Source organism: Aegilops tauschii, chromosome 3 (assembly GCF_002575655.3).
Source record: "Aegilops tauschii subsp. strangulata cultivar AL8/78 chromosome 3, Aet v6.0, whole genome shotgun sequence".
NCBI classification, from domain to species: domain Eukaryota; kingdom Viridiplantae; phylum Streptophyta; class Magnoliopsida; order Poales; family Poaceae; genus Aegilops; species Aegilops tauschii.
This window is the reverse complement of record NC_053037.3, coordinates 546,290,876-546,305,847: the sequence shown is the minus strand read 5'-3', so window position 1 is coordinate 546,305,847 and position 14,972 is coordinate 546,290,876. Positions and strand designations below refer to the sequence as shown.

Genomic DNA, 14,972 nt, shown 5'->3' with positions numbered 1-14,972 from the left:
TGTTATGAATGTTCTAACGACTTTGACCATTATTTGGAAACTTCATAACAAATTGATATGAACTCAGAAAAATGCAAATAAGATATCACGATGTTTAGAAACATCACCTACATCTGCATGCAATTTTTATTCATGAAAAAAATATATTGTTTATACCTTTTTATTTTCAATAATATTAATAACATTAATTACCTCAGGTAGTTTAAATGGTGCTTTTGTCCTGAATGCAAATGATATGCACATAAAGGTAATGTTTATCTGAACATTTTGATATCTTATTTGCATTTTTCTGAGTTCATATGAATTAGTTATGAATTTTCAAAGTTTTGGTCAAATGGTCAAAGGGCATTCGAGGGACCACGACAGAAAAAGTAAGGGCAAAACTGAGGAAGCTCGAAAAGTAAGGGCAAAACCCGTGGGTAGGAACCAACTAGGGGCAAAAATGAAATTATCCCATACAAAATTACTTGGGAACTTTTAACATGTTCCCTCTTTAATTTTTGAAAAGGAGGAAATCCTTCAACCTCTGCATCAGAGTGATGCATGCAGCCAATTTATTAAACCAAAGTATAGAAACAAGGTCTCAGGTCTAGTACTGGCTCACAAAAAGAGTCTAGAGATAACAAAAAGTAAAAAAAAAAAGGTGCCACGGCCGGCGAGAAAAATAGGCTACAATGACTAACCAACTAGCCTATTATTAGGTCCCCATACAAATTGATTTAAGCTAACCCGTGCTACCGTATCCCACCAGTTGCACCCAGGAACCAAATGCTCCCTGGAGTCTGCATGAGTGAGTAAGGACCACGTACGAATCCAGTAGTGGTTCTGTAGATAACCTGTAAAAAGTTGTTAAAAAATTTCTCGTTGAAGATTATATCATTTCTGCAGTTTCATATAGTCCAAAATAGTGCACATATCCCTATCCGAATAAGTCCCGCAATATTTAAATCCACTCCATGTAGCCATATCCCAAATAACGCGATGATGCTAATAGAAGGATTCACGTTGAAGGCTATATGAAGAATACGCCAAAGAAATTCGGCTATCGTACAGTCTAGAAAGACGTGAAAGTATATAATAAATTTGAATCATTGATTTCATTAAGTAGTGGATTTGAGACTAGCTCTTAGTGTGAAAAAGAAGCCTTTCGTAGCGTGACCTGTTGGGCCATCGATCGTCGTGAACCAAATGACGCCCGTTAGCCATACATAAATATGTACACCAATCCTTCCAACAGATCTTGGAGTTTTGAATCTCCTTGTGAATCCATATACCGCTGAAGAACCCCACATGCACGATATGCAAGCAGCACCTGAGCAGCTGGGCAGTGAGCTGTTCATACTTTGAGTTCCACTTTTACTAGACCAAACCATGTGGAAAATATATTACTCGAGGCAGGCCTTGATGCTCGGTTAGAAGTTTCAGCCGTGCTTGATGTCGTTTGATCGAACGTTGCTTTTTCTGTAGATATGTACTACGTTGTAGCATCTCCATCTTTAGTAGTACTTCCTCCGTTTTTATTTACTTTGCATATTAGCTTTGTTTTAGGTCAAACTTTCTAAATTTTGATCAAATTTATACAAAAAATAGTTAACACCCACTGTTGAGTATCTTTTTTTGTTTGAAAGGAGGTTATCCCCGGGCCTCTGCATCGGAAAGATGCATACTTTGTTGAGTATCGTGATTGTATTGAAAACATATGATAGATTAGGAAGTATTCTGACTTGTCTTGTACTTCAAGTAAATTATGTACTCCTATATATATGCCCACGAGGCTCAAGCAATAACCATCAATTCCACCAATCTCCCTCTATCCCTTCTAACATGGTATCAGCCTCTGGCTTTACAATACCCTTTTCTATATAATATTGTGCAACGTAAGGAGGATTATGTCGCCACAGTATTGAATTCAGTACCACTTAACATCCAATTTAGGAGATCTCTTGTAGGGGAACGTTGGAGTGCTTGGTTACACCTGGTCCGTAGGTTGATGGATGTTCAACTTTCAGACCAGGCGGATAAAATTAGTTGAAAGTTAACCACAAATGAATTATTCTATGTGAAATCCATGTATCTGGACTTAATTGACTCCGGGCCCTTGTCGAGGTCTTTGCACATATGGAAGATTAAAGTTCCACTCCGCATCAAGATCTTTATGTGGTTCGTCCACAAAGAAGTCATATTGACCAAAGATAATTTGATGAAAAGGAATTGGGTTGGTAACTCCAGGTGCTGTTTTTGTGATCAAAACGAAATGATTAAACACCTCTTTCTCGAGTGTCCACTTGCAAAATTGTTATGGCGATCTATTCATAACATCCAACCTCCAATGAGCATAAACACGTTATTTGGGACGTGACTTAATGGAGTAGACATACACATGGCTAAACATATTCGGATAGGGATATGTGCTTTATTATCGGAAATCCCTTTTGGAGCTCGGCCTCCAGTGAGGCCTCCAAATTCAAATTTGAAATTTCATCAAAATTCATATTTCAACATTTCAAAAAATTCTGAAAATAAATACAGATATACATGAAGGCATAACACACATGTGTGTAAATTTTCAGTTCAAAATACATTGAAATGAGGGCTGTGCAAAAAAGACAAATCTAGAGCTGTTTAACACATGATGCTATTCATCATTCCAGGCCATGAATTTGTCTTTTTTGTACAGGTCGCAACTCAAGGTATTTCATCATGAATTATTACATCCTTACGTACACGCATATTTTTTTCAGAATTTTTTGAACCATGAAAATTTGAATTTGAAATTTTCAAAAATAAAGGCCTCCATGGAGCTCGGCCTCCAAAATGCCTCTCTCCTTTATTATGGGTTATATGGAACACTAGAAATGATATGATTTTTAATGATACATCATTCACCAATTTTTTGCAGGTTATCTACAGAGCTACAGCCTGGATCCGTATGTGGTCATTACTCACTCATGCGGACTACAGGGGGCCTATGGTTATTGGGTGCAACCGCTAGGAGACGGTAGCACGGGCTATCTTCAGCCGATTTGGATGGCGAGTTAATAATAGGCTAGGTGTGTAGGCATCGCAGCCTATTCTTTATCGGCGGATGTGGCGCTTTATTGCCGGAGGTGGCACTTTGCATACTTATTTTCTCCTTTTTTTTCCTCGGATTTTGAACTTACTTGGATGTTTAGACTCTGTTTCGATTTTTAATAATATGGTTGCATGCATCAACTGATGCAGAGGCCGAAGGTATTCCTCCTTTTCCAAAAAGACATGGTATCAGCCTAATCGATCCAAACCCTAGGCGCCGCCCGCCGCTTCCGCCCCGCGGTCAGCCGCCATGACCGCCGCCGGGGGCCGCGCCGCCCGTACCTAGGGTTCGTCTGCCGTTGTGTTGACCGGCTGCCCTAGAGAGTCTTTTCCCCACGCCCTTGCTCCGGGTTTCTCTCTATCCCACCGGTCATCTTGATCGGCATTTTGATTTTCCGATCTAAATTGGACACGAGCACATCCTTGGGACTGCGGCATAGGTACACAACTCGGCAACCGAGGGTCGCTACGCACGGAGGCAGCAGCGTGACCGGCATATCGGTGGAGAGGAGCCTTGGGGAGGGGAGCTTCTCGAGATCAGTGAGAGGGTGGAGCTGACGGTAGGGCATCTCGAGAAATGGCACGAGGTCCTGAGGGTGGTGGGTGAGCAGCGGGTGGTCGTCGTCGGTGATTGCATGGCGAAAGCGGTCGGTGATGGTGAAGACAAGGGCCTTGATCCAAGTGGTGCCGCACTTTGGGTACGTGACGAGGAGGATGTCGTCGGGGCGCGCCTCGAACTGCTCCTGCACGATCTCTCTGCACAGCTAGGGGTCTCAGCCAGCAGCCTTGATACAGCACCCAGAAACCTTGCGTCTGTGGAACAATGCTCTCATCTCCTCCTCCCTCTAAGATGCTGGCGTTGTGGTTGCTCTCAGTTTGAGCTTCCGCCATGGCTAATCGTCGAGCTAAGTTGTGGGTGGTGGGTAATTGTGTTTGTGTATGAGCAGGTCGAGGCCACCAGGATGGGTATTTAGTATCATGGTTCATGGATTATATAATGTTGAGAAGCAAAACATTAAACTAACTCGCTGCACCAGGTAGCAGTGATATGATTCGATCGACTAACATGTAGTACGAGGTCTCGTCAGACTAAAAGTATTCAAAAGAGAGCCTTGGCTTAGTGGTTGGGTATGTGGTTGTGCAGCATAACGACCCGAGTTTAATTCCTAAAATTAATAGGTGATGCACATGGGTTTTTTCCCGTTTATTGAGAATCAAGCTTGGTGTGTGGTGGAACCACGCATCAAGAAATATCTTGATACTCATTTAAAAAATCATGAGGACCATAATTATCTTGGTACTCATACTAAAATGGCCGTATGCATCCCTGGTTGGTGCAGAGGTCGGGAAGTGAAAATCTGCTCTGAAGATGGACCAGTGGAAGATGGCGACGACGACACATATGAGTGCGTCAGACCTGTTTGTGCCCCGGACCCGGTAGATGGCTTGGTCGGGGCCTCCGGCTTTACATGTTAGGCTTAGGTGAGAGGTCTGGGTATGTGGCCCGGCTTGCACCCCTTCATCATATGGATAGGAGTAGCGACAGATGTTGCCAAAATAGCGGATTCAGATATATTGTTGTTTTACTTTGTAAGATCCTCGAGAATAATTAATAAAATGGCTGCATGCATCTCCCAGATACAGAGGCCGGGGTATCATCTTTTTCTATAAAAAAGGAAAGAAAGATGCAATACTTAACTGCGAATGCCAAGCAATATCGATCAGCACCAGGCGATCAAAAGGAGCATACCCAAGAGTGGGTTTTCTCTATGAACGGTAAATTTAGAAAAACAGAAAATAAAATTTAAAAAACGGAAACTTTTCGACATCAAATATGCTCAAACTTTGTAGGTGCTTGCAAGTTTTGATGTAGAAAAAACATTCGAGAAGCTCTACACAAGAAAAAGTTTTCAGTGCTCAAAGTTTTTAAGCACTTTTAGCACTGAAATCAGAAACTCGTGCCTACACTTTTCTCTACATGATATTTCGTTGTGAAAACTTGCAAGTACCTACGATGTTTGAGCATATTTGATGTTGCAAACCTTCAGTTGTTTTTCTGAATTTTGTTCTATTTTTAAGAATTTACTGTTTATAAAGGGTGTAGAGACACCCGAGAGCTATCACACCTTTCTCAATATGAAAACACAAGGCGACACCTGAGCTGCTGTGCTTCAGCGCATTCGGTGAGTTTTGAGCCGCGGTAGATGTCGTTCGATTATTCGACGTTCTCCCTACGTAAAATCCCATGTAGTACGTCCATGCTTAATTAGCACCACAGTACCACACTTTGTTTATGTTTTAATGAAGGTGGTGTTTGGTTCTCTAGTTCTAGAACTTTTTCTAGTCTAGGACTTTTTGAAAAAGACTCTTAAGAAGGTGCTTCTAAGGACTTTTAGCAAAAAGTCCCAAAAAAGTCCCCCTTGTTTGGTTTGCTAGGGATTTTTAGGGACTTTTTTTAGTCCCAACATAAAAAAGTCCCTGAAACCAAACACCCCCGAAGTCTTACTAGTTCAAGACGTGATGAACCCCTTTAAACGACGAAACGGAAACGACAGGCAGCACCGTGACCCAAATGATGCCGGTTGCTTGTGCGAGGTGGGATGCCAACGAAGACCAGTGTGAAAGGAAGCATATTTGTTTGAACTGTTGGGCCAGATCGTGAACCAAATGATGCCCGGTTGGGCCATCGAGAAGATAATACGGAGTAGGAGTAATATGTGCAGAATTCGCCAATCCTCACCGGCAGTCATGGAATTTTTAATCTTCTGCTAGAACAATGCTCATTGTGATTTATACGGATATAAATATTTTAGTACGCTGGCATGTGATATACCTATTAATAATAATGTGATTGTATAGATAAATGTTCATCAAATTCTGATCGTGAATTATCTTATATTTTGATTAGAAGTTTGGTGAGTAAATTAAAGTGAAATTGGTTAAGGTAAGTAAATTAAGGTGATTGATTATCATATACATGGAAGGTTGGACGAAGGGGTGGTGGGAATAAAGATGAAATGGGAACCTTACGTTCTTTTTAACTAGTGTATATATATATATATTGATTATCATACACTCCCTCTGTAAACTAATATAAAAGCATTTAGATTACTAAAGTAGTGATCTAAACACTCTTATATTTGTTTACGGAGAGAGTACATGGAAGGTTGGACGAAGGGGTGGTGGGAAGAACACCTCTTTGTCTAACCTTTCATGTATATGATAATCAATCACCTTAATTTACTTATCTTCTGAATCAATTTCACTTTAATTTACTTATCAAACTTCTAATCAAAATATAAGGTAATTCACGGGCAGAATTTGATGAATATTTATTTACACAGTCGCATTATTATTGACAGGTAAATCACAAGCTAATGTACTAGAATATTTATATCCCGTTGCAACACACGGGCATTGTTCTAATATAGTTATAGTATAGAGAGTAGAGATTCTTGTGATTGCAAGACAGTGCGGGGTTTTTATGGCTCACTTTTCTGCCGTATCAGGCTCATGATATTTGTTGGATGCGCGGTGCGGCGCACACGCGAGTTTTGCTAGTAGCATTGTTATTTTTTTCCTCTAAGTTTCACGCCTACAACTTTATTAGGGCATCTCCAACATGAACCTTTAAATCGCCGTAACCGTCCGCGCCGTACAGTCCGAGGTCCGCCGACGAGTCTAGACACACTATTTTTCCATATATCCGAGACAAACTGGGGGTTGCGGGTGTCTGGACTGCTGCCATGCCCACTTCTAATCGTCGTGGCCCACTAAAAACACCCTCTCCCGCGTTTTCCTTCCAACGCCCACGCAACGCATTCATGCTGGCCCATAGCATGCAGCGGCCGGCATATGCTGACCGTCGTGACCGGACATGTGGGCGGCGCTGACGGACGCAACCTCTCAGACGTCGCCACTTCAATGCGGACGCCGCATCCCAAGAAACCAACACCCGCCGTTGCACCGCATTGAAGCGGGCTGGCTGGCCCTTCGCGTGGCTCTACCGTGACTATTTAAGCCGTGTGCCCATGATGCACACATCCATACTGCATCTTCTCCGAGCCCTTCCTCCTCCTCCTTGTGATGCCGATCTGGTTCTTCGCGCCAGCAGACGGAAGTGGCGGCAGTTCTTTATCAGGCGGATCATGGCGCTACCGCCCTCGCTCTCCAGGCCCCTCAGCATCCACGATGGCCGGCTCCTCCAGCAAGGAGGAGATTGTCATTGTCATCTCCTCTGGTGACGAGGAGGACTAGGTACCACTGCAGGAGCAACAACAGCTACAACCGCAGTCCCACCTCATCGCGGAGGCCGCTCTAACGGACGAAGAATTCGTTTGTCGGACCTAGATCATGATGGAGTGATCGCTCCGTCATATGGGCCGGCGCCACCTTCGCCGCCGCGTGCGGTAAGGAGGAGCCGTCATCCCCGCCACACTACCGCGTTAAGTGGGAGACAGTGTGTCCTCTCCGGCAGGTGAAGGAGGAGCCCGCGTCCCCCCCCCCCCCCACGCAACCGTTGCGGCGTCTAGGTCGGATGTCGTGTCAAGGAGGAGCAACCATCCCCGCTGCGTAATCGCGGTGGCGGCATCCAGATCGGGCATCGCTTGAAGGACAAGACGGCCTCGCCGCTCCTGGCCACCCGTTACGCCCGTAATGACGGGGCTGCGTTGCTGGCCCCGCTGCAACCGTCGCGGGCAGTTTGTTAAGGACGAGCTGCCGCCCGCGATCACCAAGGCGCACAGCCGCATCCTCCACTCTCGGAGGCGGCGACGGCGATGATCCCTCAAGCTTGAGGGCCTTTGTGTCTGAGGAGGAGCGGGCGGTGCAACAATAGATGCGCTACGAGTGGCGCGACGCTGCCTGTCGCTCCACATTCGCTAAATCAGACGCGACACCGAAATCGTTCCGCAACGACCCAGACCTCGCCGCCGCCTGGGCCTTCGACCACTCCGTCACCACCGTGGAGATGGTCGTCAGGTGCCGTCACCGCGTTGACGGCGAGCTCGCCAAGATCGGCGAGGAATGGTCGCTTAGCGACTCCTTCACCAATGTCGGCAGGGGCAAGGCCGCCGCTAGGGCTCCGCGTGCACCGTCGGCATTGGCTGCGGTAGCCCTCCGCATGACGTAGGAGGAAGCAGAGCGGCTCCTTCGTGAGCGCCAGGCTGCGGCTGGACAGGGCTCCCGTGGGCCACCAGTTTGATGCTCCCGCTCAGTGCAAAGGTTTGGGGTGCTCGACATGGCCCAAGATGACATTTGGCAACTCAACTTCTGCTTGGTATATGGGTTCCTCCCTTGTCCGAGGTGCCACATGGGACTTGTTAGAATTAACCCGAGGCATATTGTTGATCTACCAAGGACCAAGCAAGCACACGAGGCACGATACCGAGATTTATTAACGAGGTTCAACATCATGGCTACATCCCTGGGGCCTAACTATGGGCACTCCTCCCCACAAGACCGCTACAATACCACACATCGGCCTCCTGGATGTCAGCACACGCTGCCGGCTCCCCCTACATGCATGTGCTATTATGGGCCTGTTTGGGACTGCTCTGCTTCACCAAAATTAGTTTCATTCCACGAAATTCACTTTGGAGCAGTTTCATACAGGAGTTGTAGCACTACCAAAGAGAATGTTTGGCTTCCATCTAGCTCCAGCTTCAGAAATGATAAATTTGGTGAAAAGGATCTATCTGATTGGATGAGGGGATAGAAACGAAGGGGTATCCACTTACTGGTGGCAGTGGTGGGTAATTTCCTCCCAACTCCAGTTTCTGGAGTTTTTTGGAGCACCCCCTGAAGAGCTTCATAAAAAACTGGGAGTTGTACCCCGGATTCTAGTTTTTTTGCGGAGCGGCATATCCAGGAGCTACCCCGTTTGGCTTGTGTTTTCTAGAGCGGAGCTGGATTTTAAGGAGCAGAGCAGTCCCAAACAGGCTCTATGTTGGCATATATTACATCGTGTGTCTACCCCACCCCCGCATTATATAAGACATCTGGGATACAAGTGTCCTACACTCCTACTCAAACGCATCTCTGTACCTTCAAATCCAAGTCCAACTATAACATACCTTGTACAAATATTCGACACAATTCCAACAAATACCACCTTAGCGAATATTCTCCGCCACCTTGGATTCATCCATGTGTCGAACCTTCATGTATATTAGACTTGAGATACACCATGACTACTGCGGCTACTCCCAGACTCCATTTGACTCCACCTGCAACTTGTAGCCCCTTCTTACCTACTGTCAACACTTGAGCCAAAATTAAGTTGTCTCATCCTTTTTCGGATTCTCTTTTACATATTTCACAACTATAGCATCTTGTCTCCTTCTGCATTTGTCACCCGCACTTTTCCATGTGCACTAAACACCATAGAATATACGGGCATGTACTCCCCAAGCTATTGACATTTAGAGTTTCCAACACTTTCGCAGATTCTCCATGGTCAACTCCCGTCCATCTCCAGATGCGCCCAACTTGATAGACACCGCCACAAACTTGAACCTGTCACTCGCCAACACTACTCCAGCATCTTCTCCACACTTACTCTAACCACAAGTCTGGACCATCAGTGTCATGATCTGTCATCGTGCCCCGTGCTTACCGCATGCCTCACCGCTATCACCGCGTCGAGCTTCTGTTATGCAGATCAAGTATCTTGGATAGCTATACAACAACATTTCAACCCCCAAGGTAGAGAACCATCGGTCATCGCCGATTGATGATGAGTTTCACATATCCCTCAAACCAGTTAGCCACAACCTAAACAACATGTTACTCGCTTTTTTCGGCTGAAACAGGCTTCGACTCTCCGTGCACTTACGCCGTAGCCCCTCCATAAGCACTGAGTGAAGTCTTCCATCATACTCCAACTCCACCTTCAACATGACTGCAATATGCCACCCCGCGCCCATTGACTTTAATCTCCCGTGTGTACACCACCTTGAATAAACCCGCACCATCGCCATGATGAAGTGCACAAGCCCTTAGACATGCGCCACCTGTTACCATGCCCGAAAGTCGCCCATCATCAGCATCACGCTCCTATGTCGTCATCACTGAAATCATTGCCATCTTTTATTTTGACCGACATCCCTGTCGATCCGCCAGATTGTCCATGCCACACGCCTTATATATGTGACCCAGTCGAACGTATCCGACTGCAACCATACTCCACCTTGCACCGTATCAGCCCAACACATCACTATGCATTGCTCGATGCCTTGTAAAACATGACCCCTGCATGACGCATTTTAGGCTTATATATCATCTCCAGCGAATTTCATCCATCGGATAATATTTCTATCTTAGCTATCTTGACTTCCCACAATGCCTTTCAAGCATCTCTACTGTACTATAAAATAATTTTTGCACTCATGCCGCAAAATGCCGTAGTACACAAAGCAAATCTTGAAAATCTGGTACTCTTGTGTGAACTTTGACAAATTCCAATCAGGCAACCTCCTAAATTGGCTCAAGCAGTTATTCTTCCATCGCACAACCTCCTAAATTGGCTCTGCGTAGGTAGTCTGGACTCTCGGCGGCATAGAATCAATGGAGATGGCCGACGTCCCTATCACTGCCCGCGCGACTCCCTACGCACTGCCCGACAACATGTGTTGCATGGACATGGTTCTAATTGTGTGGCTAGGTCCGTGCCAAGATGGATGTGTAGGTGGTGACAGCACATGGGATGTCGGCTAGGTGATGCTCTTTGAGTGCAAGGGCTCAAGGTCCAACTTCCATTAGTTTAACCGGGAAATGACGCCGTTCCCTTGTTGAAGTCATTGCATTGAGTTTACTCAAACTTCTCTCAAGGAGAAAGCCCATGATCTAGCCTCGGTGATAGTGTCCAGCGACAACGGTGCTCGGGCATCATTTTTGGATGGTCCATTATTGAGGCACCTATCCTTTTAGCTTGGGTTGCCATCAATGAAGGTTGTTGCTCTTGTTAGCTGTAGATGTTGCATTGGCCGTTTTTTCCTTCTCTTTTTTGCATTATTTAACTGTGTGCATCCTCAATGTCCCGAGTAGCTCTTGCAATCGTGTTGGTGGAAAGACTGGATGTGATTAATACCTTCTCAATGTTAATATATTCTCTTCACAAAAAACTGTTGCGCTGTCTCCATCTATAATTAATATTACATTGCCGGTTTATTGTTCATTTATTTTGTTCGATGCCAACAATCATCGATCACTAAAGTTCGTTCAAATATAAAGGGGAGAAATATCTTCATAAGATGGCTATAAATATTTTAGTAAGAAATAACTATTCCTAAAATCAATTAAGAAATAGGCTCCATTGTATTTCCATATAAGTGTTGTTGGTCCCCCATAGTAGTTGTCATCAACATAATCTTTAAACTTAAAATTTAACCACTAGTTCATATTACTACACATTTATAAATCTCATGACAATTGATGTCATTGCCTTTTACACATAAGTTTTCTTTATTTCTCAATACCTCAAAAGCACAGTAGAGTCAATTAATTTAGAACAAAAAAAAGCTTAGCAAATATAGAAGTACATAGTCTTTCACATTATTATTGAGAACACACATTTTGGTTGCACAAGCACACACATAGTTAAGCATGACAATGGGAATGTCAAAATGTGAGACCTGACCCTCTCAGCTTCTCCTCAACGATGTCATCCAGCTTCTTCGACATCTCTTCCGTCAAATGGTTTGCCCAGTCACCAACCTTCCCGGTCCTAAAGTAGGAAGAATTAGCCATTGGCAGCCCACCAATCCTATCAGTTTCTCCCGATGAGTTGATTGGTATGCTCTTGAGCTTATCAAAGCTACACAGGTGCACGACATCCTCCACGACTCCGTAGCTCACTTCCTGCTCGGTGAAGGGGGCACAGAGGAACTTGGCGAGCATCTTGACGTGCTTGACCGGTTCGGCCATCATATCATCATACTTCAAGAAAAGAACATTGTCGCTCTCCGCCGTGCATTTCTTCCAGAACCCAAGATTGTGTTCCCAGATAGGCCCGTACGGGGATACCCCGTCAGAAAACAACTCAAATGCCTGATCCATGGGTGTGGTGTAGTCCGCGCCTACCTTGTTGGTGAAGTGCCATAAGGACACGAACACGTCCTTGGGATTGCGGCACAGGTACACAACACGACAACCGAGGTTAGACACACACGGAGGTAGCAGTGTGATCGGCATGTGGGTGGCAAGAAGCCTAGGTGAGGTGAGCTTCTCAAGATCAGCGAGAGGGTGTAGCTGGCGGTAGGGCATCTCGAGAAACGACACTAGGTCTTGAGGGTGGTGGGTGAGCAGCGGGTGGTCCTCGCTGGTGGCGGCGTGGCGGAAACGGTTTGTGACCGTGAATGCGAGGGCCTTTAGCCAGGTGGTGCCGCACTTTGGGAACGTGACAAGGAAGGTGTCGTCGGGGCGAGCCTTGAAGCGCTCTTGCACGAGCATGACGCTTTGCACGTTGTGGGATCTCAGCCAACAGCCTTGATACAGGACCCAGCCTCCTCGCACCTCTGCAACATGGCTCTCTCCTCCTTCCTCCACGATGCTGGTATGGTTGCTCTCGCTTTGAGCTGCTGCCATGGCCAATTTTTTAGGTGAGCTGGGGTTGGTGGGTGATTTTGATTGTGAGCACGTCCAGATATAGCATGGGTATTTGTAAGGGGCTATAGACAAAGGGAAAACATTAAACTAGCTTGTCCGCCCTAGTATATAATCGTGTGCATGTACCGCGAGTTGTACTAGTTTAATTGCACATCACTGTCAAAGTGGGCGCCGAATATGCATACACAAGGCGACACTTGAGCAGTTGAGCTGTACATGATTAACTTGAGGGCAGTGAGCCAAACCAAACAAAGTAAAAAAAAAAAATGAATTATTCGGGGAGAGTGGATTTCTTGCTCCTGAGCTCCATGGAGCCCTGTTTCTGAAAACTTCAAAAATAATGTTTTAAAGTTTCAAAAAATTCTGAAAATAAATAGAGCTGAACATTTAGATGTATACTACATTTCTGTAAAAGGTTTCATGATCAAATACGCATTGGTGTGAGCTGTATAAAGAAAATCATAGACTTTTATAATGAATAGATTTCATGTGCTAGAAAGACATGTTTTCTTTTGTGTAGCTTGAACCAGAATGTATTTCTTCATGAAAATTTAAGGCGTGTACTACACATCCATAGGTTCATGTGTAATTGTTTTCAGATTTTTTTTAAAAAATCAAAATATGTTTTTGTATTTTTTAAATGAAATTTTACATGTGCTTTGATGTCGTTTCATTGACCGGTGTTCTTTCCACATTATGGATATGGCCTTCGTGGTGAAGAAAGGCGTTGGGTGGGTGGTCGTGTTGTTGTTACATGTCGCAACGTTGGTGTACTGGTGGTGTTTACATGAGCCCTACACGAACACCACAGTTACGGGCGAGTATGCCCATAACCCCTCACACAACGAAGCACACTCTTACAAACGAGCCCCACGAACGATCCCCGTAGCCCCAAGCCACCGCAACCCATCATTTCTAGGTTGCTTAGTAACTTAGTAGTTGCTCATTTAAATCTTCCATTCCTATGAACCGCAAGATTACTTGCGGGGATTTTACTCCTCACTTGCCACCATACCATGTTCATGGCTTATTGGACGCGTTGTGTAACACGTGCACATGCACATGTTTTTGCTAGAAGTTATAATTCCACAAATGACAAATAGCATTCACATTCCCTGAAAAACACTAATTGCATTGTCATAAACTTCCCTGAGGGCATCTCTACCAGATCCCCTATTCTAAAAGTCAAAAATCTTCTTTATCCCATTTTCCTAATTTATTTAGGGAATACTTTTGCTTAGCTAGCAGATTCCCTATCATAAAATTGTCATTTTGCCAATTCTTTAAAATGTTTACTCAAACAAATTAAACAAATTCATCATATTTCAATACAAACATAGAGAATTCGGATGCGACAAATCATAATTCAACTACGAACGGAAATTAAGTTTGTTGAATCCTTCAAACATAGCCATAATGTGTTCTAAAAGGCACGTTCATTCCAAATAAACATTAATACATGATGGACCAAAAGCCATCGTAGTTCAAATGGACCTCAATCACTCATGTCGTCACCGTCGGCAGCACCACTGCCGCCACCACCACACAACTTAGCCAAGATGTCCCCACGAGTGAACTCTTAATATTATCTTGCCTTGTCATCCATCCTGCTAGGATCCATCCACATGGTAGCATGTTCCTCAGCCAACCACTTGTTCCGTTGCTCCTCGACCACCATTGCAAGCTTTGCTCCTCAATCACAATATTTCCCTTTTTCTTTTTCTCACCCTCCAATTCAAACAATATTTTCTCCTCTAGTTCAATTTGTTTCTCCCTTCAGTAGCACCTTTCTATCCTCGGTTGTCATCTTTGCCTTCCAGTTCTCCTCTTCCATCAACTTCATCTCATAGAAACAAGCCATCTTCTCCTCCTTCTGTTCGGCCGCTAATGCCCTTTTCACCTCCACCATTGCAATCAACTTTTCTTTTTTATGTTGTGACACACCACTCTTCTTGACATTATTTCCATATTTTGATCCATCCGAAAACACATGAGTGGATAGGTTCTCTACCAAGTCATTATCGTCATCATTGGTGTTGAGCCTTTGCCTCTTTGTTGTGGCTTCAAAGTTCCTTCTCAATCCTTTCATACGGAAATAGTCTCATTGTTATTGTATTACATGTTGATCCTTTGCCAAAATTTATCCTTTATTTTGTCGGCACCGACCGTGGCATCGAGAGTGATGTTCACCCAAGATTCACACAAACATTTTCTTCCTCGGTCTTGTAGTTGCACGGCCTACACCCCTCTTCTTGTTTACTTGAGTTTCCCTCAACCTTCTCCACTACCTTGGC

At 44.7% G+C, this 14,972-nt stretch overlaps 1 protein-coding gene and 1 pseudogene across 1 annotated transcript; both read right to left on the bottom strand.

The window, feature by feature from the left end:
• The window catches only part of LOC109755540 (cytosolic sulfotransferase 18-like), a 45,406-nt pseudogene extending 41,372 nt beyond the window's left edge, over window positions 1-4,034 (bottom strand).
• Window positions 4,035-11,601: 7,567 nt separating this feature from the next.
• Window positions 11,602-12,880, bottom strand: LOC109775656 (cytosolic sulfotransferase 15). The gene has a single exon (XM_020334369.3). It carries the CDS (start codon window positions 12,655-12,657, stop codon window positions 11,692-11,694), a length of 966 nt encoding a protein of 321 aa, XP_020189958.1. The 5' UTR covers window positions 12,658-12,880; the 3' UTR covers window positions 11,602-11,691.
• Between the last annotated feature and the right edge of the window lie 2,092 nt (window positions 12,881-14,972).

What these genes read in the sequence shown, in the direction of transcription:
- LOC109775656 (XM_020334369.3), bottom strand. Translation starts at nt 12,657, where the DNA reads ATGGCAGCAGCTCAAAGCGAGAGCAACCATACCAGCATCGTGGAGGAA.